General features: G+C 42.8%; 1 protein-coding gene across 1 annotated transcript; it reads left to right on the plus strand.

Moving 5' to 3' along the window:
* The first annotated feature begins 163 nt into the window (after positions 1 to 163).
* On the plus strand, positions 164 to 9,695 carry GDF5 (growth differentiation factor 5). Its single transcript, XM_075058537.1, has 2 exons — positions 164 to 6,466; positions 8,041 to 9,695. Exons 1-2 carry the CDS (start codon positions 5,833 to 5,835, stop codon positions 8,907 to 8,909), a joined length of 1,503 nt encoding a protein of 500 aa, XP_074914638.1. The 5' UTR covers positions 164 to 5,832; the 3' UTR covers positions 8,910 to 9,695.
* Positions 9,696 to 27,200: the final 17,505 nt, after the last annotated feature.

Raw genomic sequence — 27,200 nt, forward strand, 5'->3', positions numbered from 1 at the left:
CCGGGCGCCGGGCGGGAGAGCCGGGCTCGCTCGGGGCCGCTCTGTGGCAGCGCTTCGCTTCTCGCTTCTCGCTCCTCGCTTCTCGCTTCTCGCTCCTCGCTGAGGGTGCGGCCTTGGGCTGCGGTGCTGCCGCGGGGGAGAGGCCGCCCCGGCAGCCGCTCGCTCCACAGCGGGTGTCTGGGCCAGCCTGCCCGCCACGGGCCGTGCCAGTCACAGAGGGTTAATCGGGACGGGTGGTCACCCATTGCTGCGGGGGTTTCTGCTGGGTGTGAGGAGAAACTCCCGAATCGCCTGTGATTCTCTAAGGTCCTCTTAATGCAAAGAGACCTTCACACCACCCTCGTCTCGCCCAGTGAGCAGGACGAGTGCCAACAGTGATTCCTGCAAGAAGGACAAAAGTACTTGAACTGCAGGGATGCGTTGCTAAGCCAAGAGCTCTTGGAGGTTTTCCAGCAAAAGCCAGTCCCATAAATAGCAGCAAAGGTATCCACAAGTGCCACAGCCCTTGCAGTGGTTGATGTGGAAGACATTTTCACTTGCACATAGCAGGCAGTTGGAAGTGTGGCAGTGTGCAAATGGTGCAAGGTGGTGAAGCAGTAACCAGGTCATTACTAAGTGTGACTTTCTGCAGTTGAGTTTGTATTTTACCTTTCTCTCTTGACTATAAAGGCTGTCTAGATAATCATCTCCAATACAGTGGAAGCCTCAATATAATTGAGATGGATTCAGCTCCATGTATTTTTGTCGCGGTAGCGACAGACACGACAAGTAATAGATCATGCAAAATGGCTACTTTATTGTTCTAACACCTTTTTATACCCTTCTTCAGAGTATGTGTTAGTATATGATTGGTTTGGTTAGTAACTAACAATTCATGATTGGTGAGTTCGTTAGGATGGTTCTTCTTATCACTGTCTTGTTTTTGTACTGGTCTTCTCGGATCTTTCCAGACTCTCAAGCATATACTACAAGCTGCTCAAGGTCGCACTGTTCTTGAGCTGTCAGGAATTCCGTAGACTCGTTGCATCCCCTGACATATTTTAACATAGCTGAAGCATCATTAGAAATCTATGCAAAACCAAAAATATTCAGAACTGGGGTTAGTGTCTTGTAAAGCAGTGATTGCAAAAAAGGGTTTAGGGAATGAGGTCTGAACACCTGCTTTATACAAAGCAGCTGAAGGAGCTCTAGCTTATTGATCAGAAGATGAAGAGAGAGGTTAATTTAAAGCTATAAATTCCTGTCAAATGAGACAAAGATAGAAAAGAAATCAAATTTCTGAAACTACAGCTAGACAACACCAATCTATAAGTATGATGCCCTTCTGTATACAGCACTGCTGCTGGGTGAGTGGATCATTTTACACTGTCTTAACTTTTCATATCTTCCTGAACTAAAATGCTGCTTGGTAGGAGCTCAGAGCCTCTGCTTGGGTCTAAGTCGGCTTGGTCTCCAAAGGTACTGTCAGAGTCACAGCAAGCAGCTGGATGGCTCCAACCATGCGCTCTCTGCTGTGCCTTGGGTGTGGGATGTGGTGGAGGCAGCTCTGAGCACTCTAAGGCTTCTGTGTCCTTGGATCTATGGTGGAAACAAGAGTTCTCCAGCCTTGCTAGCAAAGTGCTGTGGTCTCAGCTAGGCTGTCATCGTGGGGCTTGATTCCCAGTGGCCCGGCTTCATTCTTGCCTGTAGTGTTTCACGTGAAGTTCTTGCATATCGTCTCCTGAGATTCTTTCTTATTGTGGATCTTCACTCCTTTGAGACTACTCAGATCCCAAGACATCAGGCTTTCCATTGATTCCAAGTGACATCCAAAAATGCTGTTTCCTTCTTCATGCTGTGCCTGGCTTTCTGGACCTACCACATATGCATCATTGCAGCAGACAGGTACTTTTTAGTACTAGTGTTCTTGAGACAGGACATGTAGTGGATTATACCCCTATGCTTTTCTCTAAGCTTTTCCCATCCATAGCTCACTACTGTTCAGAGATGTAGCCAAGTCTCTTGATAACCAATGACACAGTTCTTTCTTTGGACTTCCAATTTTTTATTTATCATCATGACATTGTAGCACAGTCTTTCAAAATTATGCCATGTTTTCCCATGTTAGTAGGAAATTTATTGTCTTTGTTTTGCTCTTGCTCAAGACGAGCAATTTTTAATTACAGCATCTCTGAGTTTTCTGTAATTCTTTCCTTTCAAAAAGCACAGAGCTGTTAAGTTCCTTCCTAAAATTATCTTTTTATACTTTTAAAAATCAGTCCCCAAAAAGCTATGGTGCAGAGGTTTAAATTCTTATGGAAATAGCATGTTAATTAGTTTCAATAAGTAAAAGAAATGTGACAGCAAATGGCTTAATATATGGAGTTTACTCAACTCAATCCTGTAAGTAATTTCTGGAAATTAGTTCACCTTGGAAGGTACAATTAAATTCCTGGTAGATCACTAGAATAAAGATTTCCGTGTGCAGCTCAAACTGCAAGTTTGCAGCAGTGAACAGATTCTGACTTGTGGCATCGTGTATCCAACGGAGCCTACTTGGAGCCATGCTGGGGCAACCAACTATATACAGTATATTTTAGAGTGCACCCAGGGATTTCTGGGTTCTGAGGGCAAGCCCAGCATTTTCTGCTTGGCTCAGCCCCTGCCTTTATTCTGCAGCATCCTCTAACAGATAAAGCAGGTGATCTGAGCTTTCCCTGAGAAGGACCCTGCTGCCACCTGCTGCAACACTGGGTAGGATGTCAGTTGGCTGGAGTTCAGTGGCAGTGCTGTATCCAAATGACAAACTTCTACAGGTGGCACAAAGTGTGTGCTTTGGGGAGCACATCAGGTGTTAGTGTGTGCCTGTGCCCAAGCATTAAGGAAGAGTACAGACAGAAGCCCGTATCCTGGAAGGGGCCCATGCACTGTGGCTCCAGGGTTCTACCTCATTGTCACGTGGAACACACAAATACATTGAGTTGGGTAGGGCTTTTTATCCTCAGGGAATGGCAACTTTTTCAACACTGAAACATTCCTTCGGCTCCCCAGAGTGAGCCCTTTCTCTAGCCCACTCTGGATGAGTCCAGAGTGACTCAGTGAAATTGTCTGTTTGAGAAGGTGGCAGAGCTCATGTAGACAACCTTATGATCTGGAGAACAGGAGGCAATGCACTTCCAAGGAGCAGGGACCTGGGTAGTCCTCCTTCTTCAAATCCGTACACACACTGTGTGAGGATCTGCCTTCACAGAAGGACAAGTGGGCTGTATGAACCAAGCTACTTGAGTCGTACATGTAAACTTGGCCAGTGGCAACAAGTAATAGGCCTTGAACATCTCTTCCACTGTGTCCTATATCTGATGTAAAGCCGGCACTGGAGAGAGGGTTTCTGTCTACATATTGAAGATACCAGTTGAGTTTGAGCTTAGACAGCTGGAATAACACCACATTAGTGTAGGGCCATAATAGGACACCCTAGTCTGTGGGTCTTATTCAAGGCCAACATTCCACTCTGGGGACCATGGGGCTCAGTGGACTCTGTACAGTGACTGTGCTGCCATGGTTCCAAGCACCTAGATGGAGAGTGCCTCAAGAGAGCCTCTTTTAAGAAAGAGAATAGTTTGCACAGCTTTCTTTTGGGTTTTTTTTTTTCTGTCTAGACCTGTCTAGCCCACTAAGTTGTATTAATCTCAGACACATAAATATTGTTTGAACATAGAATTGATTGTGCTTTTAATCTGATTTACTTAGAGACAGGCCCATGTAATCGCATTGTCTTACCTCCTGCTCTTTCGTGTCCATTTCTTAAATCATTTGCAAATCTCAGCCAAGTTTGATAAAGCAATAGAGCTCTTAAAGATATTAAATTCTTACAAGTGTGAAAACTGGAAGCTGGATAAATTAAAAGTGGGAGCTCAACATTTAGCTGTTTTTGTGGCTTACTGGCAAGTTAATCAATACCCCCGTAGCGCAGAACCAGACATGGCATGCCACTTCCTGCCCAGCAGGAAAGTGGGTAATATGGGAAGGATGAACGGATGGCATGATTGGGATGGCCATGGGGATAGCATGGAGTGACTGCTGAGAACTGGTTTCGTCAGAAGTAACTCAGCAAAAAGCTGCTTTATTTTGATAGGGAATATCAAAACTAAAACTGACATCAGAAGAAGGGCCATTAGGTCAAAATCAGGAGGGTGGGTTTTTGGGTCTACCTTATTTGTGACATCTGTGAAATCACTGACTCTTCTATCCTTCAGTTCTTCCATCAAAACAACATAAAGCATTCAGAGCTCCTCATGTAGAAAGGGCTGCAGATTGTTATTTATGAATGTATTTTGGTGTTTCTAATGCTAGTCAGGGTGGGAAATGCTACAGCACGTGCAAATCAAGCTAAAAAGTGTTGTATCTTTTCCGTTGCCTTAGGAAAAAAAAAACAACTGAGGGAGGAGGATGGGGCTTAGCATCAGTGCAAGATGAGAGAAGGGTCCCATTAATCCCTGTTCAATCTAGCCCAGTGCCTCATTTCCCAAAGGCTCATTTAGAACAACAACAGTTCAATTTTTTGCAGCTTATGAAAGACATGCTTGCTCCACACGCTCTTTTGTATGACTGAAAGCAGCAGGATAGCCTTGACACGTAAGTAACGCTGGTTTCTAACTACCAGTCTTCTTGCGGCTGTGGGCTAGGCAGCTCTTGAAAATTTTGCATCTAATTTTAAAACAAAGGCTGGCGTTCAGCAGCCTCTGGAGGAAAGATTGGAGTTTCGGGGTGTCTCCAGCGAGTGTCTCCGGCCGGAGGAGGAGGCTGGCTGCCTGCAGGGTGCACTGCTGTCCCGCACTGTGCAGCCGCCCACCCCACAGGCATCCCACCGGCAGAAGCTTCATCTCCAAGTGGGCTTACATGGATTTTTTTAAAGCATAGCAATAAATACGCCAAAATACACTGACTACGGGAATGGCCATGTTGTGTTTGTGAAAAATTAAACTTTACCCTTGTTAAGCGCCTGCGCTGCTGGCTCTGCCCTTCAGTCACCAGAGGACAAAGTGAAGCCACTGTTTCTCTGGAAAAAGAGCTAAACACATTATACTTAAATATTTTAATGTATGTGTCCAGTGGACTGTATGACAGGTCTCAGTTGTTGATCTTGCAGTTTGTCCTGTTTAAACGTGAAGTTCATGGAAGGCTGAGGTAGAGGTCGTATTGCCACTTGAAAAGGCATCCTCTAGAGTTTTGAGCCTGTGGAGCTGTTTCACATGAGGCAGAGTATGACTCATGCTAATGAAAAGGGTAAAGAAGATTTTTTTAAAGAAATATATCACAGTTAAATTAGTTTAGACAGCATGACATCAGAGAGTAATTAAATAGGTTTGTTGGAATTCCGTTTCCAATTCCTGAGTTCAGGTTTGTAAAAGATTTCTGAGCACCTGCAGGTCTCTGTGTGTGAAATATTTTCACTGGAAAGGATTCAAAACTTTAAAAAAACCTTTTAACACAGAGGCAGCATTACGCCATTCTTCCTTCTTGGAAAAAAAAAAAACCCTTGGATTTAAACAGGACTCCTTCAAGTTTTCAGTCAGTTTTACAGAAGAAAACGAGGTGGTAAACTTTCTCTTTTCAAGAACAAGTTCTTTATAGCTGCTAACTGAAGTCAGGGGAGCTTATATCTGAGTACATGAGCATTTCCACTATGGGACTGGATACAAGTATTGAACAACGAGATTTGAAATGTTTTAATCTCAAACGAAAACCATTTTTGCTGACTTTGGTTTTTAATTTCTTTCATGTTTTCTTCTGCCAAACTGGAGGAACCTTTTCTGATTTTTTCTTTAGTGGCATTCAGAGGAAGACCAGAGGATGAAAATCCTGCATTTTCTCACTTTACTGCTTTGGCATTTGACTTGGCTGTCTCTGGATCTAGTTCCTGGAGCACTGAGTAATTCTGAGGCAGGCCAGAGTAATCCAGGATCTAAACTAGGTTTTTTAAAAGCAGAAGGAAAAGAGAGGAATCCCTCAGCACGGGCAGGTACACTGAGGACTGCAAGCCATGGATATAGTACTGGGACCTCAAAGGCTAGGACTAAAAGCAGTGCTGTTCAGGCTGGAGCTCTGCTGGCCAAGAACGATGAATCAAAGAAGGTTCTCTCAAGAACAGCAGCCATGGAGGGCAAGGTAGGACATCTCCCCAGCAGACCTTCTGGAGTAAGGACAGTGACTCCAAAGGTTCAAAATCTTAGCAGCAAGGTGGCTTTGAAAAAAACTGGCACAAGCAGTACTGACACTGATTCTTTCAAAACCAAAAAGACTAAAGAGCCTGTAACCCAGAGGGATACTAAGGAAACTTTCAGACATCCCCCTATAACGCCACATGAATACATGCTGTCTTTGTACAGGACTCTCTCAGATGCAGAAAGAAAAGGTGTTAATGGAAGTGTAAAACTGGAGGCTGGACTTGCCAATACAATAACCAGCTTTATAGACAAAGGACAAGGTAAGAAAGGAGGTTGTGTGTGTGTGGACGGAGAGAGATGTCTGAGTGTGTTTATACATGTAGAGAGTATTAGAAAATAATCATACTTTGTTAAAGTCAAATAACTCTTATTAATGTAAATTAAATCGTACAGCTTTACTGCAGATTTTGTCCTGCCTTATCTTGGAAAATGCAGTTAGAGGCAGAACTAGACGGTCGTGTGGCAGCCAAACAAAACATTTAGAAAATATTTTAGATTCATATTGTTGAAAATCAATCAGTCTTTGCATGGTTAGGTGTTTAAAAACCTTTTAAATGTTTGTCTTATTTTCTTTCCATAACTAGCTCCTGGAAAGTGCTAACGTCAGATTTTATTGTAAAGTATGTCTAAAAACACATGATATGCTAAGAACAGGGCTATTCCATGAAAAAAACCACAAGTTTCAGTATCAAAGGGCCAGCCTAATTTGTTCAAGGTAGAATTGTGAGGAACTACACTGTAGACCCAGGAGTCATTATAGCATAGGGTGGGTGTATCTATACTAGCTTGAAGCTCGTGCTTTCAAATACCACCAACCTTCTATCTACAGAAGCCCACAGCTAAGCACAGACTAACGAGAGTAATAACTTATGGAACTCTAGAACTTGTGGTTCAACATTCTGGTTCCAAATTTTTTTTGAAATTTGGACTAGTGTCTGCTTTCACACAAGAAATAACCAGGCTCCCAAAGAATGATGTTCACCTTACCACTCTGGTTGGAGAGCCCCATGTTGCTTCCAGTGACATTAGTAAGAGTTTTGTCATGTACAGCTGATAAGGTAATGGATTGATAAGGTAATAAGGACTGGATTTGTTTGCCATTTAATTATGAATAGCTTGGCTTCTGGGAAGGGATGATACGCTACTCACAAGTGCTGCATTCAGGTTCTCAGCTCGCCACTGGAAGGCATTGTTAATGTAACATCACTAAAATGTTGGCTCAGCCATATTCCTTGTTAGTACTGCTCATGAGTTTAACCAAGCAAATGTAATGTCAGGTTAAAGGGAGGTATGTTTTTCTGCCCAATTTGAAAAAGTTGTGAATCATGTGGAGTTAAGTTAATATGGCAATTATCCTTGTGTCTGGCAGTTCCTGGGGGATGTTGGTTTTAAAAGACTAATTCACTATTGTATTGTCTAAGGGTAAATTTGTTCATGTTTGGAGCCAGCATGAGGTCTGGGCACCACTGAAGCTCTGTTTCGGTAACTTAAGTAGGATGTAAGTGGTGAATAGGCCCTGTGAGTGCTCAGCCCTGAAAAAGGACTACTTTTCAATTGGCTAATTGCTACTTTGAAGCTAGAAAATGCCCGCCGGTGAAAGAAATGAGATTTCTACAAGGCAAACTCAGAAACTCATTTCCCTGTTGAGTCACTGAGTTCTTCTGGGTCCATGCACAGAACTGATCCCTTAGATAAAAATTGCTCTTTCTGTTTGGTGGGCTAATTAAGGAAACTTCTAGGCTTATGAGCAAACTTCAGGAAAACCATTAAGAATTGAATAACTGATATTGATCTGTGCTTGATATACATTTAAAAATGTGTGTGCTTTTTTTAGATGACCGAGCGCCAACTATAAGAAAACAGAAATATATTTTTGACATCAGTGCATTAGAAAAAGATGGTTTGCTGGGAGCAGAGCTTCGAATATTGAGGAAGAAGCCTTCTGATACGTGGAAGTCTCATTCTTCTGGAAAAAATTCCCAAGTGAAATTATTTAGTTGCTCTACAAACAGACAAGCAGCAACACTCCTGGACTCTCGTACTGTCAGTATCACAGATACACCAAAGTGGGAAGTGTTTGACATCTGGAAACTTTTCAGGAACTTTAAAAACTTGGTTAACTTGTGTTTTGAACTGGAAACTTTTGACAGGGGGAGAGCTGTTGATCTCAGGAGTGTGGGATTTAATAGAACAGGAAGACAGGTCAATGAAAAGGCTCTCTTCTTGGTATTTGGGAGGACGAAAAAAAGAGACTTATTTTTCAATGAAATCAAAGCTAGATCCGGACAAGACGACAAAACTGTTTACGAGTACTTATTCAATCAGAGGCGGAAGAGGAGAGCTCCTTTAGCAACACGGCAAGGGAAGAGGCCCACTAAGAATCTGAAGGCAAGGTGTAGCAGAAAAGCCCTCCACGTGAATTTTAAGGATATGGGCTGGGATGACTGGATAATAGCCCCTCTAGAGTATGAAGCATATCACTGTGAAGGGCTTTGTGAATTCCCCCTTCGATCCCATCTGGAGCCCACCAATCACGCAGTTATCCAAACATTAATGAACTCAATGGACCCAGAATCAACACCCCCAACTTGCTGTGTCCCAACCAGGCTGAGTCCTATTAGCATTCTTTTCATTGACTCTGCAAACAATGTGGTCTACAAGCAGTATGAGGACATGGTGGTGGAGTCGTGTGGTTGTAGGTAGCAGAACAGTTGCTCACATGAATACGTTATGAAAGGTAATATGATACATTGAACATAACCTCTCCTCAAACAAGGTTAACTAGATTTCTTACCTCTAGGGTAAGTATGTTTACAAGGATGTAGCAATAAATCTAGTGCTTCTATATGTCTCTCCACCGTGGGCACATGTCAGTAGCATTTGGATGCTGTCATGCAACCTGATGTAAGGCCTTGTGCTGGCAACATGAGACTGGCTCTAACTGAAGTCCATGGCAGAGAAGATTATACCTCCACACCTCTAGATTGCCTGCTTTTAGCCTCCAGGCAGTGGGTAAAGATGGCATCAGTGAGCTGTGGATATGACCTGTTTGATCCTTTGAACAATGTTCTTGAGACTGAATTTGTGTCTGACTCCCATGTGCTTTGTCCATTAAGAAATGTAAGAAAAGAGTCCTGATGTCTGGAAGAGAAGGTTTTGTTCTGGTTTGCTCCCATTTTGGTGTAAATAGTTACACTGTAATATGATTTCTTTCTGATTAGCTCTTGAAACTATTCATATATAAAAAAGGAGTCATTAAATATAATATGTTGATTTAGTTTTAAGTTTTACATGGAGATAGGTGATGCAGGAGGTATTTGCTTCTGTGTATGTTTTCCTCCAAGCTACATATCTTTCTTAAGTATCCACCTTTCCATTATTATGTAGCAAGATATATTACTCTGTATAAGGTCCAAGTTGTTCTCAAATGCTCATAGTAAAAGTGTTCAATTATGGCATAAGATGTAATAAATTATTGACACAGTGCTACATTGTGTCTAGCTGTCCAATGCTGCATAATTATAATGCTATTAAGAAATTGTTTTTAATGTTTTTGTACAATAAATACAAGTGAAAGGGACTTTTCAGCACAGCAGAATGCCAGTGGTATGCAAAACACGTCCGTGGATTTTGCTTGCCTCTAACTCTGCTGCCACAGAGACTAACTGTGGAAAAATTGGAAGAAAGATCTGAAAGAATGGCATGGTTTGATCTGGTGGGGAATGATGCTATCACCTGGTGTATCTGGGGCAAAAATGAGTTAAGCAGATGATTGCAAAAGAGCTCTGGTATCCTTTTATTCCACCCTCCAAAGGCTGTGTGTTTGTGTATCCCCTTTATCTATTCTCAACATGGATTATAGATTTATTGTGGGATTACTCTGTCTATGTTTCCACCTACAAAACTAAGTACCAGATGTTCAACTGTAGATGGATCAGAGAGGTCATAAGAACCATCAGAAATGATTGAAGTAGCTTATCAATAGTATAAAATATAAATGGTAAGGTTTGGTGGTGTTTCATCACAGTTTAAACCATCAAGTGACATAATTTCCTGGATCTGAACTCTCCTCTGCACAGCACCACTGGTGTGGGGAGTGGCAGGGAGCTGAATATGGCCCCTGAGGTCCTCCTGGTCAGTACCCCAGACTGGATGTGCTGTAGCTCACACTAATGGCAAACTGTCCTAAATTCCTAGTCAATAGCCATAGAGAAACAGTGGCAAAAAGCTCTGCCCTTCCTCCTTCACTCTATAGGTGGCTGAGCCTTTAACCAGCTTAAAATATCTGGTTAAGCAGCCTTGCTGCCAGACATATGGGGTTCCCCTCTGTGCAGGCAGACCTGTCATGTACCATAACCTACAACATGGTGATACCAAAAAAACACTGCAGGGAGCTTTCATGTGTATGATCTCTTTGTAATAACTTAGCACCAGGATTTCTACCTGCAGGAACTGATACTGCTTGGTGCAGGCCATGCAATAACACAAACCGAGGTGGGTCAGAAGTGTGTCCTTGACAGGAGGGCGAATCACTAACTAGCAGGTTAACAGGCATGCAGAATGACAAGCACTTGAAGCTACTTTGTAACATGTGCATGAGAAATTCTGGCACCTTAGGCCAGGACCAACAGTTACTGTCCCCTGCACTAACTGCTTATCACCAGCCAGTCTTATATGACTTTCAAAACAATAAGGTGTTTTTAATTCTGAGCTTTACTACAGGCTCATTTAGATATGATTTACTATTGCTACAGTAAGAGAGAAAACATTCTCCTGCCAAGCCCACAGCCAAGAGGGCATCTCAGACTATTTTTGCCTTTTCTGCTCAGGCAGTTCTTTTCTTGCTCCTGGCTGTTTTCTAGGTGAATGGCTTGCAGCTTTTAAGGATCCTTTCTCTAGCACTGACCACAGCTACCTTCTGGAGAGGTTGGCTAGATGACAATGAGAAAGGATTTCCCTTTCTTCCATGCATGATAGAGTGCTGCTCCCCATGCACATTCCCAGTGCTCTGTTCTCATGTATGACGGACAAAGCTGTGCCCTGCCATTTATTAACCAACAGGCACATTCCTCAATGGCTTAGGGTGATCAGTTTAAAATAGCAAATACAGGCTATTTATATTCACTTGAAGCAAATCTAAGTTCTTTTTAACAGACGAGTTAACTCCTGGGATTATTACTGCCTGCAAAGGGCAGTTTGTTTCAGTTCCAGCTGGATTCGTGAGATGCTGCAACAGCTTTGGAGGAAGGTGGCATTGGTGTTACACGCAATGCGTGATAGTTTGGAAATCTAAGGAGGAAAATTGCTATACACTTTATGCGGCAGAGCTGTTGGTCAGCCTGAGGATCCTGGTGATGCTGGTCACCATAAAAAGTTTTAAAAACCTAGTAGGTTTCTCTCTGAGGGTCTTGTTTCCTGTCGTTGTACAAATTCCTCAATACATGAATAAAGCAAGATAAAGATTTAGGTAAATGGTAATTAAATTGAGTAGGTATCAGCATCTAAATGGAAAAAATTTCTAAGATTTTGCAATTATCCCAAAGCAAACAGTATGAACTGAAGAACTGAAAGAAATACTGACATACTAATGTCTTAAAAAACACACTTTGGTAATGGTTCAAAAACCAAAATTCTGCTAGGGAGTAGTTATACCTTGAAGGAAAAAAACCCACCAACCAAAACCAACTATTAGGTCTTTAATATCAGTTTAAACAAACTTGAAACTACAGACACTAAAATGCTGGAATTGTAATGGATTATTACCACGTCAGAATTGCCAGATATTTGGTTTGGCCTAAAGAGAAGCAATTTCAGCCCAAGTGTTCAGGTTAGGAAGTAACACGACATTCACTTTGCTTAGTTGGTAGCTCAAATGTGTCAACATTCAGAAGGGATGGTCCTGGCACTACTCAAGTTTGGTCCAGCTCAAAGTGAGGAGTTTACAATGGTGGCAATAGTAGATGGCAGGATTAGGGCAGTTTTTTCACTTTTACACTTTTTACACAGTTTTTTCACACTCAGATTGAATATCCTTGGTTTGCAACACTGGTTGTAAACTAGTGCTGCAATGTCAAGAGTATCCTTTTGCATTTACATTACTGAAATTATTTGATAACTCTGGGAATTCCGGTTCCACGCTATTCTACTCTGGAGTGGTCTACTGACTTTCACCATGGTGTAAATGTATACTAGCCTATAGGTGCTTTATTGATGTATTGTTTGAGCCATTGGGATCATCTGGCACAGACTTCTGTCTCTGCAATTAATTATAAGATACTTACTGAATGGTTATGATCACTTAAATCTACAGTGTTGAAGGGAGTGACCTCTTTCACTGCTCTTTTCAAAGCAGTTTCTGTTATTCTTAATTCACCTAAAATTTCAATAGCAACAAAAAGATGCTGCCAGAGTGACCTGTCATTTTTTTTCTGAATTCCACATATCCATTCAATTTCTACTCACAAACCACTGCAAATCTTGTCAAGACTCTACATGGAAATCTGCAGTTTCAGTTGTCTGGCGTGAGAACAGAAACACATATCGAAACTTTCCAGGATATGTGAATGGTGGCCATTACAAACATTCATTATCACCGATAAGCACAAAAGCACAACCCAGGTGGACTTCACTGAACCCTCATTCCTCTCTGAAAATAGAGGTTTAGGGATAGGGCACAGTCTGGGGCTGATACCCAGGAAAGTAACTGGAAGGAAACAGAGAACCTTGAAATTGCAGAAGTTTGGCACTATTTTCTTTAGCCTGGTCATTATATAATGTGCAAAGATAGACACCCAAAATTATTGTTACAACTTTCTTCCCATGGGTGACTTGGTGGTAGAAACACACAGAAACCTGAGCTGTAAAGCAATACAGGTTAAAAGTTCAGCTTTCCACCTTTATGATGGCAGGTTTCACTCTCTCACTGAGAATGCCTCATTTGTATTTACTTTTTAGGGTCATTATCTGTCCCATGAGAGTCTTTGTGAAGGTCCAAATTTCAAATAAACAGTACACTATAAGACAGGTATGTGTGGATAATTTTTGTTGTATTTGGCTAAAATATGGGTACTAAGCTCAATAGGTAAACATAAAAGTATGCCATTTAAAACAATGCATTCCCATTAGTGTTTGAATATGTGCCTAAAGTCCATGTACACTTTTACATGGTTATGTCATTTCCTGTGTAAAATGTGCTTGTTTATACAGCAGCCATATGAAAGATGCAGTAACCCGCTATGTGGGCTATTTGAAGCTTTCTTTAAGAAACATAAAAACCCCTTGACCCTTGTATAATAAAAGGTGTTAAAAGATACTGCTTTTATAACATCTTAGCCAAGACTAATAAGAATGTACAAAGCAAACAAATTTTTTTTTACTCCATAGTCCTGGTCAATCACGTGTTATTTTATGAATTTACTGTTGCTGTTGGGTAGTAAAATGATATTTGAAAATAAAATTGCATGGGATTTCATTGCTTCTCAACAGATTTAATAAACAAGGAAATCTTAACATTTTTTGAAAAACAGTAAATACAGTGCAGTAAATACACTTTGCTGAGTGCTCAGAATAGCCCATTTATTCTGTCATTCTGAGTTCACTGATGTCCCTATTTTGCTGTTGGGTTTTTTTTTTTCCCAGAACTATTTTCAACTTTCTGCAATGATTTGGCTAGCTTAAGTAATGCAAATGGATTCAGTTTTCCTTGATGTCATTTTGAAGGGCACAGCTGTCAAGAAAAAATAACTTCGTTAATAATAATAGTGATTAATTGGCTGACCCTCTGCTAGGGGACAGAAAACACTCTTTTCACTGGTTTTTCTCTAAGAGTCTTTTTGCTATAATACCTTGCACCAGTCTTTGCCATCCAGGAATCCAGGCTGAGCAGACTCTGCCCATTGTACTGCCAGAGAAATGCCATTAAAATGAGGGTTTTGCTTCTGCACATTCAGTTACTGCCTGCCTGTTTTTTAGAAGATGCCATTTATCATGGCATACAGTCAGAAATAAGCCTTTTATTGATAAAACCAGACACATTTAATTTTGTTCATGCAAATGGCTTCAAAACAATAATCTTTCTCCAGAAACGTTGAAAGAGAAACACAACTTGGGTCCTCCCCGGGCTTAGAGAAGGGGCTGTATATCTTCATGGGAGCTCTCTTTTCTGCAAAGGTGCAATAAAACTCATAAACTTTAGATGGCAAAGAAGTCATTAACTCGTATGGTTAGTGATCAGATTACAGGACCCCAGCTAGAGAGGATAAAAGGCTAATGGTAGCGCCGGGAGAAGTGTGTGCCACAGGAGGAGGTGCTCTAAAGAAACACTCAAGCGAATGTGGCTTGGGAGAAGTGGCTTTTGGGGGGAGGCAGACAGTCCCACCACAGTGGAGGACAGCAAGGGCCAAGGACTGGGTGAAAGATTGAATAATAAGATGGTCTGAATGCAGGAGCAATTGTAGAGTGAAGGTACGCCCAAATGGAAAAAGAGATGGGTTGGGTGGCAGCGCTGCTGGTGGGAATAGACATGTCTACATACCTACCAGGAAAAAAAACTTTTCCTGAGGGCTAGGTGAGAGTAATTCTTTCTTTCCACTTGCCTGTCCATCTCATACTAGTGGCTTTCAGGGCTTTACTCAGACCTCTGGCCCAGAAGCTGCTGAAGGCTTAGAGCACGAGCAGGCTGCTGAAGCCCAGAAAAGGCAAATAGCTTCTGAGAGTGGCATTGAACAGCCAGAAAGAGCAGTAGGTTTAGCATGATAGTGACTGTGGCCATGTGTGCTGCTGCAGGAGGTCCAAAGCAACAGAGCTGAGAAACCTGAGTATGGATGATGAGGCACTTTAATTTACGAGATTTTCAGATGGATCATGAATTTCACTGCTGGGCCACAGGCAGACAAGTAGCCTGTCTTCTCCAAGCCATGTGCAGACCTGAGGTTAAAAAGACTGACCATGCAGCTCTGGACAGTTACTTTGAGTGCCTAACTTTGGCATTTTGGTGCTTTTTGCAACAGCCCTTGGCTCCAGCAGGCTGATGCAGAGTACTGAAGTAAGTAGCTTCCCAGACAGTCAGAGGGAAGAGCCAGGCCCTGGGAGAGCGAACTGAAACATCTTTGTGCTGAGCAGGGAGCTGATGGGTGACACCAGGCACAGTGCCCCAAATGAATCTCCTCTCTGGGGACAGGTACCTGCTGATTGGGTCCCTCTGTCCTTTTTGGATTCAGCTGCAGGCATGAGAGGATCTTAGCATCCAGGGAAAAGAAAAAAGGGGGAGAGGATCCTGTTAAACATAATAGTCCCTGGTGTGGGTTGGTGATAGAAGATGAATCTCAGATGTATGCAGAAATAGTACAGAAATGGGACAAGTTTATTGATGACTTAATTTTTTTTTCCTGTGGAATAATGTTGCATGAATAATATTTGATCAATCAGTTCCAGAAAATGTATGCTGGAATCTTTCTGAGGCATAGAAACTTTAAAAACAGATTGATTCTTTGCAGTTCTAAGAAAAATTACCTGCTATTTATCTCAAAATATAAACACAGTGGAGCTATCTGTCTCCCGAAACATTATAATGGTTTTGGTAAGAGAAAAAGCTGTAAGAAATAATTCACTTCTTGCAACAGTACTGAAATATTCCCCATGCCAGTAAGATAAGAAAGTGATGAGAAGCATGTGCTGGCATTGTCAGAGTTTTAAAACATTTAACCTGCATCAATAAGCCTACTGATTTTTAATAAATCTTGGAATTCTGGGGAAATTCCAGAGGTTTGAGAGACTCAGGAGAAAAGGAATTTAATTCAGTACTATAAAGGGTGACTGTGCTGACCTGGCAATTATAAGCAAATTATGGGACTGTTGATACTGACTGAATCTTATAATGTGATTGAAGGATGGTAGTTTAATTCGTAGGCGATAAGGGCAGGAAGAACAATTAAGATCATTTAGCCTGATGAGCCCTACTTAACCTAGGTAAAAAAATTTACCTCTGAGTCTCTGAAACGTCAGCTCAGTTTTTACAGCAATCAAGGCAGCAAATGCAACTTTAGGAATGACTGGAAGAGAAGTAGAGAACAAATGAGAAAACAATATGCAGGCACTCCAGGGATTTACATGACTCTTGAACGCATTGTGATACAGTAGAGCTGGAGAAGGGCAATAAGAATGACTGGAAATATGAAACAGCTTCTGTGAGAGGAGTAATTACATAGACTGGAGCCCTTCAGTGAGAGGTGACTGGGGCAAGAAGGAAAAGTGATGAGGGCTAAGAATGTGAACTTCGAGCAAGTTTTCTCCCAAACAAGAACCATAGTGCACCAAATGAAACCAGTTCAGGACAGGTTTGCAACAAGCAGAAAGATACCAATTCCTACAGTGTAGCCAAGCTGCAGAACTTCCTGACCACACCCTGTTTTGGATGCTAAAAGTCTACATATATTTTAAAAAAATGAATAAGTTCATGGAAGAAAAATCCATGAAAAGCTGCTGAACATGAGTGCATAGGACTTTCTGAGCCTCTGGTAGCTGGAAGCTGAGAAGCCATGCCAGGAAAACCTTGACACACATTTGTCTTGTTCTTACTTTCTTTTTAGGGATCTGCTGTTGCCTATAGGAGATGGGCTAGATGGATCCATGGTCTGACTTGGCAAAACCATTCTTATGTTCTGTACAAAGCCCAAAACTTGCAGTGAACTAGTACAGTGGGACCTCCTGGCTTAATCCGTTGAGTAGGACTTAACAGGGCTTTGGGCACTGTCCTGTTAGAGAAGCATGGCTTTCTGATGTGGTCTCTCTTTTCCCACCATTTCTTTTTTTTTTAAAGGAAGCCTATTTTTAAAGTTCCTTGGAATTAAATGACGCTATGTAATAGCTGGGTATTATGTATTTGGAAAAAGAGATCCAGGATTGATTTAAAGACCGAAAGTTTTAAAAAGCTCACCACATTCAGCTTTAAGCTAATTCTGTGAATATTAGCACTTCATTTTTTAATAAGCAGCTATTTCTACCTACTGTCCAGTTTCCACTTTGAATCAGTGAATTGGCTTCTTTGTCTGCTACATGAAAAAACTTATTCCCATGGGCATTGTTCTACCTGTGCAGACTGTGATGATTTTTTAAATTTTCTATGATGGAAGAGGTAGATCAACTTGGTTATGCTTTTGCTGTTCACCTTCATTACCAGATTTTTTTTTCTTCTTCTTGTGTTTTTTTCTTTAGACTCTCACTTCTCCAAATATTTTTTCTAGTGTGAACACCAGAACTCATTTAATATTGCAGTAACAGTGTCATCGATGCCACAGAGACACTACTAACTCTGTACTTTTACTGGATTTTGACTTTCATTAGAGTCCAGGTTTCAGCTTTCCTTCTCAGCTACAGCATCACATTAGGAGTTCAAACTCAGCCTTCTATTATGACCAACACTGCTTTTCCACAATCACTGCTTTCTAATGAAAAACTTTCCATTTTATAAGTTCTTGCCTCCTAGTAGAAAATACTTGTTTACAGCTGAGTTAAAAAGCAGCTTAGTCCCACTAAAAAGTTCCTGCTTGACACGATTTATATAAGTCCTGTTACTCATTATGAAGTAAAAGTTACCTTGCTTTTTAGAGGAAGGCACTGCGACAAGTAAAGGCACAACCTCACGAGCCCTGTCAGTGTGAGACTCAGGAGCAAAGACCTGGTTCCCAGGACGGAGGGCTCCCCACCTTCCTGTGCCTCCAGGAGCAGTGAGCTCTTCAAGAAGGAATACAAGAAAGATGTTGACGGCAATCTGTGCTTCTTGAATGTTGAAGTGCTGGGCTTCAAGAACTGGGCAGAGGACTGACAGACCCTCTGCTGCTCACATTATTCACTAAAACCCTTTCTCTCAGGATATTCTCCAGACATCCTGAGGATGTGAAGATCAAGATGTGCTCTCTTTGGCATGGATTTAAAGGTTACTTGAAAGCTGCTCTGGAGCAGATGCCTGATTTGTACAGATTTTGTTCTGCTGTCAGCCTTGAGAAGCACATGCTTTCTGTTCACTGAAGGAGGTTTGCACCTCTTGTTGCAAGTCCATAGGGCACCTCTGTAACCACTTATTCCTGGCCAGAGGGTATGTGGCATGCAAAAGTTCTCCCCAGTGCCTTGCTCTTCCTGCACAGTGCCGGCTGTCTTGAGGAAGTTTTAATTCTGGACATTGGGCTGTTTTTTTCCAGTGGTCTCCAGTGCAGACAACACGAAAGCTCAACAGCAGTGCTTGCTTCCCCGGCCAGGCAGGAGTGGTGCCAGGCGCACCAAGGACTCCTCTGCTGCTCTTGCTCACCAACCTCTGAGAAGCTGTGGGAGGGCACTGCTGGACACAGCCCCTCCAAATGAGGCTAGGCCTTTTGCTTGGGTTTTTTCAGGATATGGGCAACACATTGACACTGCATGAGCCCTCCGTTTGCTCAGTCCCTCAAGGATTCATCAGAGCAGCAGGAGTCTCATGCTGCCACAGGAGAGGGCCACTGTTCTGTCCTCTTCACTGTACATGGCCAACTTCTGTGGCTCCTGTTGGGAGCCACGTGAAAGGAGGGAAGAGGGAATGACTGCTGGAAGGTGGTGAGGTGAGGGATGATGGGGATATTTCTTAGTGAAAATTGCTCAGTCTTTGCTAGGAGGGACTGACAGCATGCCTCTGATAGATTATCCCGGATAGCCAAACCTTGCCCCATATTATATGGTTTTCATCACAAACATAAATGTACTTGGTATAAAACAGAAGGTCAGGAAGGTTTAAGACATGGTATATGAGAAAACATTTTCCAGATTTCAGCTTCCTCCAAGGTAATATGCAAGTGTAATTAAAACAGAACCTGGAAATATAGAGTACAGTACCCTATTGAAAGTGTGTTGTATGAGCTGAACTCCCTTCATTGATAGTTTTCCAAAACACACAGCTGCAATAATCTTTATCCAGGAGAAGGGAATAAATTAAGTCTGAACACCTCTGCATATAGTACAGTACAGTGTATAGCACTGCACCCCATATAACCTCTTAGCGGTAATGGAAAGCTGAAGGAGGCGCAAGTGGAAAACCTCTCTGACCAGCAAACACTTTCTTCTTCAGAAAGCGTACAGATGGGAAGAAAAGCTTATGAAGCAGAGGTGGCTTAAGTACTGGGATGTCTTGTTTCTGAAGCGGTCTGCTCAAGTCGTTGAGACTCTGCAATGGCAGGGTGCCAAAGCACACTCCAAGTTTGACAGGTGGGGAGGGAAACGTCCTGGGCTTGCCCCAGCAAACAGTGAGTACTGATGGCAAGCTAAAGTGAACAAATAGGAGCTTATCATATTTAACAGTAGCAGCAGCCACTATGATATAGAAGCTCGGAAAAAGTAATCAGGTCCTATTTCTACCTCCCCTGAACAGTTCAGTCATGGAGTTCAGGTTTTGCTTGCTAGGCTTCACCAAACTCGGTGAGGTGCAGCACTGAGGAGCCTGTTCTGCTTCATGTCTGCTTTTCCTCCTGCAGCACTGGTGCAGGAGAGGAGTAACTCCCTCTTGGATACCAGAGCAAGGACAACTTTGCACCCCTAGCCAAAATTCCAGATCAGCGAATTGATCTCCATACTTGCCAAACCTTTCAAGGTCCATAATGCATTGTAAGGATTGTACTTTTATTGAAAAATTACCTTATTTCCATACTTTTAAATAGCATTTATCCTGGGAAAGAGCAGTAGCAAATGTATGCACACCGACACCCCAAACAAACTATTCAGTCTTATGGAGAGGACTAAGCATCTTTAAGTTGCTAAAAATATAATTAACTTACATTAAAAGTCCTTTTTCAGCTTGTAATATCATCCTAAGGGTGGACGTGGTCTCAAAGTGTCCAGATTTCCTCTGTAGGCAAAGGAGAAAAATTTTGCAAAAGCAAAGTATGACGAATTCATTATAAACTACCAGTTCAACCTTAGAAATGCCATTTTCCTTCAGCACACAGCCAGAGCTAGAAATCCAGTCGAACCTGGGTTTCCCCGTATGGTCAGATGGCCCCTCACTGCATTTCTGGAACTCGGAGTTCTGGTAAGAGCAGTGCAGCGCCATCCAAGTAAGCTCTGGAAGAAGTCAATCCACATATACCAGGGCTCCAAGGGCCTGTTATCACTGATCTACGCTTCAAGTCCTAAAAGGGTGCATTAGACAGGAGGTAGTGCCAGACCTGCACTGGCTCTGTTGGTACATACAAGGCCCTTTCAGAACCTGGAGCACCAGGAAGGTCTGCTGCAAAGACACTCAAATAGCTGCAGGGGCCAGCTGGCAGTCTTGCAGTATTGGCACTGAACCAGAGTTAATAAGACCTGCTGGACCTGAACTGAGTTTTTGCAATTGGGTTTCTCTTTATCATGATCTCCAGAGTGTCCTGGAATACCCATATGGACTGTTTTTCCTCGTGTTATCTGGAGTGCCCCAGCCCTGCTTGTCCCATGTAACATGGAGAGACCCTGTTTCCCCATATGATCATAAGATTTCCTTTGACTTTTCTTCTGCAGAAGCAGGAGCAGGTGATTAAGAAGGAAAATTAATATAATTTTAAATTTGCATTTAGACAGGAATTCTAGGCTGAGCAGAGGAAAGATTGAAGTTGAAAGATCTGTACTTTTGCCCTTGTCTAAAGTATGTTTGTTTTTCAGAAGGAGGGAGATCTCCCCAGCAAATGTTGGGCTAACAATTGCTTTATCAAGTTGATTTTGATTCTTCATGTGCCTGAGAAGAGAAAAATACAATTAGTTGTTTTGGGACTTTATATATTTAGAATATTTCAAAGTAGTTTATTAACCTGCATAGTTACCTTTTAAAATATAAAAACACAGGCCTACATAAAAATGATCAGTCTGCTTTTCTGTGTGAAAATGGAAAAAGCATGCTCTATGATAACATTTGAAATAAAATTATGTGCTGATAGGAAATTAGGAGGACAGGAACATCAAATATTTTAAAATGCCTTTGTTTAAGTTATTTATCATCCCTTGTTAATTAAGTCAAAAAAGAAATAGAATTCTAGTAATGACCACTGAACCAGCTTGGGAGAGGTTAAATGTGGATGTAATCTCAGGCCCACAATAGCCCAAGGACCTCTGTGCAGAGTAGGGGGAGTCTTTTGAAAGTGGACAGAAATACACACATTAAAAAAAACACAGAAAATCTGTTGCTTGGTGAGTTACACACAGAAAGTCTGTGCAGAGTTGTCTGCATAGAATATTATCACTGCTGGAGAGAAGGAAATGTGGCAAGTAAAAAATACCAGAAGAGGTCATAGAGAGGCCTGTCTCTGAAGTCTGAAAAGTGGAAAATTCAGGAAAGATTTAACCTGGAGATTCCAGCTTGGTACATCAGGCAGTTCTCACTGTCTGAAATTCTTGGGTGCAGCCCCTTTGCCTTTTCAGTATGGTACTGCTCACCCTGAAAGACATAAGCATTCCTCAAGGCAGAGATAAGCAGAGGCCACACAGGACCTGGATTGCTGGCTCACCATGCTATGTCTCGTATTTTTGACAATATAGTCTTCACATGCCCATTTGTGCTTATTTATTTCTGATGGCACGACAACAAGCTACTTAAACTCCGCCCCCACATTAAAACTGTTTAATTCTCTTTTATTAGGAGGAAACATGTTTCTATCCAGCAATAGGGTGAAAAAACAAGTAATATGATAAAGGTTATATAAAAAAAACTTGCAGAGCTGTGATATGAAGCCTCATCTCCAAAAAAGCCAACCAAGAGTTTTTCCACATCTCTGCAATGCTTCTTGCAGCAAACAGCCCGAGGCTGATTTCTTAAAGTATTAGCCAAACTCTGCTCTTACCTAATACCTTTAGGAACTTGACATCAAAGGGAGATGAATGGGGCTCACATTGAGCATCTTTATGTTAAGTATGAGAAAACTTTCACAGTGAAAGATTGGAATGAGCTTCATATGGAAATTGGGAATCCCCTTACTGAAATTTTTAGGTGCAGGCCAGAGAAACATGCACCAGAGATGTCTAAGTACATTTAGTACTGGAAGTAGAGGATAGTCTAGATGATCTTTTTAGCTACATACCAAGAGGATTTGCAAATGTCTGTAATTAATTATGCCAACCAAGGAATAATATAACAACCCAGAATCAAAATCTCAGTCTCTAGCATAGCCTAGAACACCCAAGTGAGGGCAAACATTTTAAAACTAGCAAATCATCTAAGCATCATAGCCAGCCTGGACCACTTTGACAACACTTCTTCATGTAAAAATGACAGTTTCTCAAAACTGAAGTTTTGGGGGTAGATAAATACACAGTTTTGACAAGGTGGCATTCTGAGACCAGCATGCAATTATTGGGCAAAATACAGAGCCTTTGTCCCACTCTCCCCATGGAGAAGAGCCGGTGACCTAGGCTGGGGTACTTCTGTGCAATACTATCCATCTTAAAGCTTTGCCCTTAATAAGATTAAGGGATTTTAATCTGAATTTTTCATACTGATGGTGGTCATCACAATTATGCTAGAGAGGCATCTGCCTCTCTTCCAGTCCTTCTTGTGGCACTTCATATCACTAATTAGCAGTTCACTGAATCAGAAAGTCAGTTTCTGTTCTGATAAATATTTCATTATCAGGTGTCCCAGTCTCCCAGTTGATCATAACTCTTCGTTGCAACTCTTCTTTCCTTACATAACTCTGCAAATAGGCTGCCTGCAATTAAATGGGGCTATGGTCCTGAAAAAACAGTTGTCAGTAGAAGGCCACCTGAGACTGGATCAAAATAGCAGTAAGAATAAGATAAAAATTCCTGTTCTGGCTTACACATGCTAAACTCAATCAAAATTGTTAAAAAGAAATGTTAGGTACAGCTTGGATCTGTCAGTTGTTTTGAAGGGCTCCGTTTTGTCAATCCACTTGATTTTGGTGTAGTATTTTAACACTGACGAAATGCCTATGTGATTTTAACCCCAGCCCTTCACTACCAGCTCCCTCCTGCTTTTGCACTAAAAAAAATCACAGTCCCTTGTTGTCTCCATTGTTGGTAATGAGAGGATTTGGACTCTTATCCTATCTTCACATAACTGGATAACAGCTGGATGTGGAATTTTTCCTCCATGAGTTTTTTCAAGTCTGGATAAGCTTCACACACACCCATTGTGTTTGGCCACTTGCTGGACTGAGGCTTTACCTAACAGGCTAGAATTATATCCCCCTTTCTGTTCTGCGCAGTAGCTGACTTGTCAAAAGGAAGCCTTGCCAACCACCACAACAGCCTTAACCTAGACCCAGCATGCTCTAGAAAACCTTATGCTCTGCAGAGCCAAAGTTAAACTCAAACTGAACCCAAAGCAGGCCCCAACACAGTGTCTGTTCTTGCACAGCTTCAGGAAAGTGTTAGTCATTCTCCACATCTGGGCTAGAATGATCCCAAAAGGGCCTGGGAAGGTATCCTGGGCCTGCCTGGATTCTGCTGTGAAATGCCAGCACTGGATCTCACCAAGAGCGGTTCAAGTATCCTGATGTTTCAAAATGGCTACCTGGGGAAAAAAGATTTTCCCTGTCCTTGCCTGTTTGGGGACAGGGCTTCAGGGTGATTGTTACTACTTCTCCCCTTATCCCCTTCTATTACCTGCAGGAAAGGAATCACTACCATCACAAGGACTACTGCTGACAGCAGCTGCAGTCAGGATGGCAGTTTGACGCAGTTTGACAATACACCTAAGCTGACTGAATAGCTGGCTGCTCCAAAACAGCCCATCTGCTCTGCCTCCCCACTCTGTCCCCAGATACACATTACTGGCATTCCTCTGATCCTGAGGAGAGCTGGTTCAGATAGCTAAGCTCACAGAAAATAATCCAACTAAACACACCAAAAAGACAATTTCCTGCTGGTCTGGCTCCTTCAACCAGCTCATTGGCTCAGTAGTCATTAGATGAATGCTAGTGCTACCACAGCCAGGGGCAGGACCTCTCAGCAATTAGTAATTTTATCTGCTTAGTTGTATTGTCAAAGTGTATCCTTACTTCATCCACCAACCCCATCTAACCAGACGTGCAGGAGCAAAGGGAGGCCTCTCCCACCATCCTGAGATCTGTGGATTATCACTGCACCCATTTGTACAGACGCAGCATGTAAGACTGCACAGCAAGGCCCCAGTCACCAGAAGCAACCACTCCTGCTGTCATCAGGCTTCTCCTCCACCACCAGTGTCCTAATGAGAGGACTTTGTGGGTAGATCGTAGTCATCTCTCCACCTGGCTTTCGCTTGTTTTTTGCACCTTGCTTCTCTGTCTTTAGCACACAGCTGTCCCATATCCCTTCTTGGTTACTCTTAAAAAATGGCAAACCACCTATTTGGAGGATTCTGCAATTCCTCACGCTCTCTCTTCTATGCCTCTGCCTTCCCCCAAACTCTGAGTCTGTGCTCATTGCTGTCTCCATGCACTGGTGCCCGATTACTAAATCTCTCTCATTTTCCATGCACACATACATCCAGCCCCACCACTGCTGTTCTCCAGCATGTTTTACCACATTCAGGGAAGGAAGTTTCTCTGTCCCCCTTTGTTTTCCATTTCTCCTTCACTTAAACACCTCTAAACTACTTTCAGCCCACGATTTGTGGTCCCTTATCTCCTTCCTCTAAACAGCTGCTCCCTCCAGCCACTTGGAATGGCAAACTTGAAGCCAGCTGCTGGGCCTGCAAGTAAGAGAGAAAACAGGATTGAGGCCAAAGCAGGAGGCCCATTACATATAATCTTATTAATAAATTAATTATTATAATAAATAATGTGAAACTTATTTTATAATTCATTATATAAATTAATTATCATCATATCCTTTCTGATTCTTCTTTCCTGTTCAGTCACCTGGTTGCCAACACATCTAAGGCCATTGTTAATGTTCCCCAGCATGCTTTAGCACATTCATGAAAGCAAGTTTCTCTGCCATTGGTAATGGCCTCAGATGAAAGAACACCAGCAGTTAGATAGGAACTTTTCTGCCCTGTCTCTGGGACTTCTTGTTGTTGCTGGTTAAAATGCTCTCCCAGGAGCAGTTCCACATGGAAAATTCATTATGACTGAGGTAAGACTCACGCAGTCATGGAGCTGCCCACTGAGCAAAGCTGAACAGTAGGAACTTGAGGACAGCAAGGATTGTGTGCATAAAGGGGAGTAATTTGCCAGTGCTCTGACTGAGGAAATCCCTTTGGAGTTGAAATTGAAATTCAGATCCACCTCCAACTCTTCTGTCTCTATGTTCCCTTCAGAGGCAATATGATGTGCTGCTCTGTGCATATGAGGTAGCTGTGTTCAGCTAGACTGACAAGAAAAGGGCTTAGTGCTACACGGAGAATGACACAACAGTGACAGGCAGAGGAATCTTAGGTAAGAGTTTTTCAACTCCAATTTTTCAACTGAAATGTGTCAAAATCCTTCTGTGCATCATTATGTAAGACTAACACAAACCCAGGTGAGTGTCAGGAACTGGCATATTCAGCGTATTTATCAGACACACAGCTCCAAGTTAGAAAGTGTCCGCTATAGCGGACAGACTACTGCACACCACTGTGAGATTCCTCTGCTACTGACAGAAGCCTTTTCTCTGTACGACTACACATGGCAGGGGTTCTTGAACTTCATCACTTTTAATGACTCTAACACATTAATGGCAAAGAAGAGGCTTCAGAAAAGTGTAATCATTCTCCTCCACAGCCTTCTCACAATAGATTTGCTGTTAACAATGGTATTTAACATTGCTTTGAGTCTAATAGACGGAGGACAGCTAAGCAAATAGAAAGAAGCAAAGCTAGCTTTAACTTTCCTCCCTAGAATTAGACGCAGGCACAAGAACGAAATGAAACGTAGCATATCCCTGACAGAGATCTACAGTTCCCCGCATTGTTCAACATCCAGCCCCACGTCAGAACAACGCGTTCACTAAACATGTTCAGATACCATTAAACCTATTTCAGCAGATAGCTGCGGTGAGTCAGAACATCTCAGCAAAGACCAACTGCAGGCAGAGGGATCTGGGATGCCTGTGGAAAGAAAATCCAAGCAGGTGACTCCATTGGTCCCCAGAGGCTTGACATTTAAGAATATATGGAAGATTTCTAAGGACTACTGTGGAGTTTCAGGGCCATTAAAGCAGCTGCTACTGCCCTCTTGAGAAGCTGACATCCCAGTAAATATGCTGGGAAAGAGATGAGTAGAATATTATAGTTCCCCAAGCCCTCCAAGCCAGCACTGCGGCTGAAAAGAGCAGCCTTGCTCTCTTCCCCAGCTGCTCTTGCTCACATCTGCACCAGCCTCCCGTGTACCAGGACTCACATTTGTGAGGTGATGTGGATGTGATCCAGATTAAGACTAACCTGGCAAAACAAGCCGGCTCATTTCAACCCATCGGGTTGCTGCTCTGCGGCCTCATGAAAGCTGGTGCCAGCAGAAGCAAGGAGTAGGGAATATGCACCAGGGGCAGGTGGGATCGCTCCCGGCAGCAAGGTGCTGGCTCCAGGGCCTATGGGGACACTGGCATGAAGGGCTCTGCCATGTTCTCCTGGTATTACCTCTGTGAAATCCCTGTGCTGGCACCTGCACAGGTGCACACAGATGCTGTCTCCTGCCTGGGGCAGCCAGAATGGCCAGATCAACCTCAGCCGCACAAAACTGTCGCTGCTTTCACATTGCTCACTCTGCTGCCAAGCAGCAGAGTGAAAGCATAGCCACCATCCCCCTTCGGGGTCGGGCCTTCCAGAGGAGAGGACTAACAATGACGACCGGGCAAAGACTTGCCACCTTTTCCCCTTCCCAACCAAACCCCGGCCCAGGGCCGGGACCCTCCCCTCCTTTCTACCGCTCCCTCCTCACAACCCCGCTGCCCCCGGCCGCCTCAGTCTGCCACCCGCGCGCCCCGCCCCGCGCCGAGCTGCCCGCCCACCAACGCCACGCGGGGCTGCGCCCCTGCCGCCAACGGCCACGGCGCCACTCCAGGCCCGCGCATGCGCAGTCAACAGGG

The sequence above is a fragment of the Buteo buteo genome, chromosome 2 (genome assembly GCF_964188355.1).
Source record: "Buteo buteo chromosome 2, bButBut1.hap1.1, whole genome shotgun sequence".
NCBI lineage: Eukaryota > Metazoa > Chordata > Aves > Accipitriformes > Accipitridae > Buteo > Buteo buteo.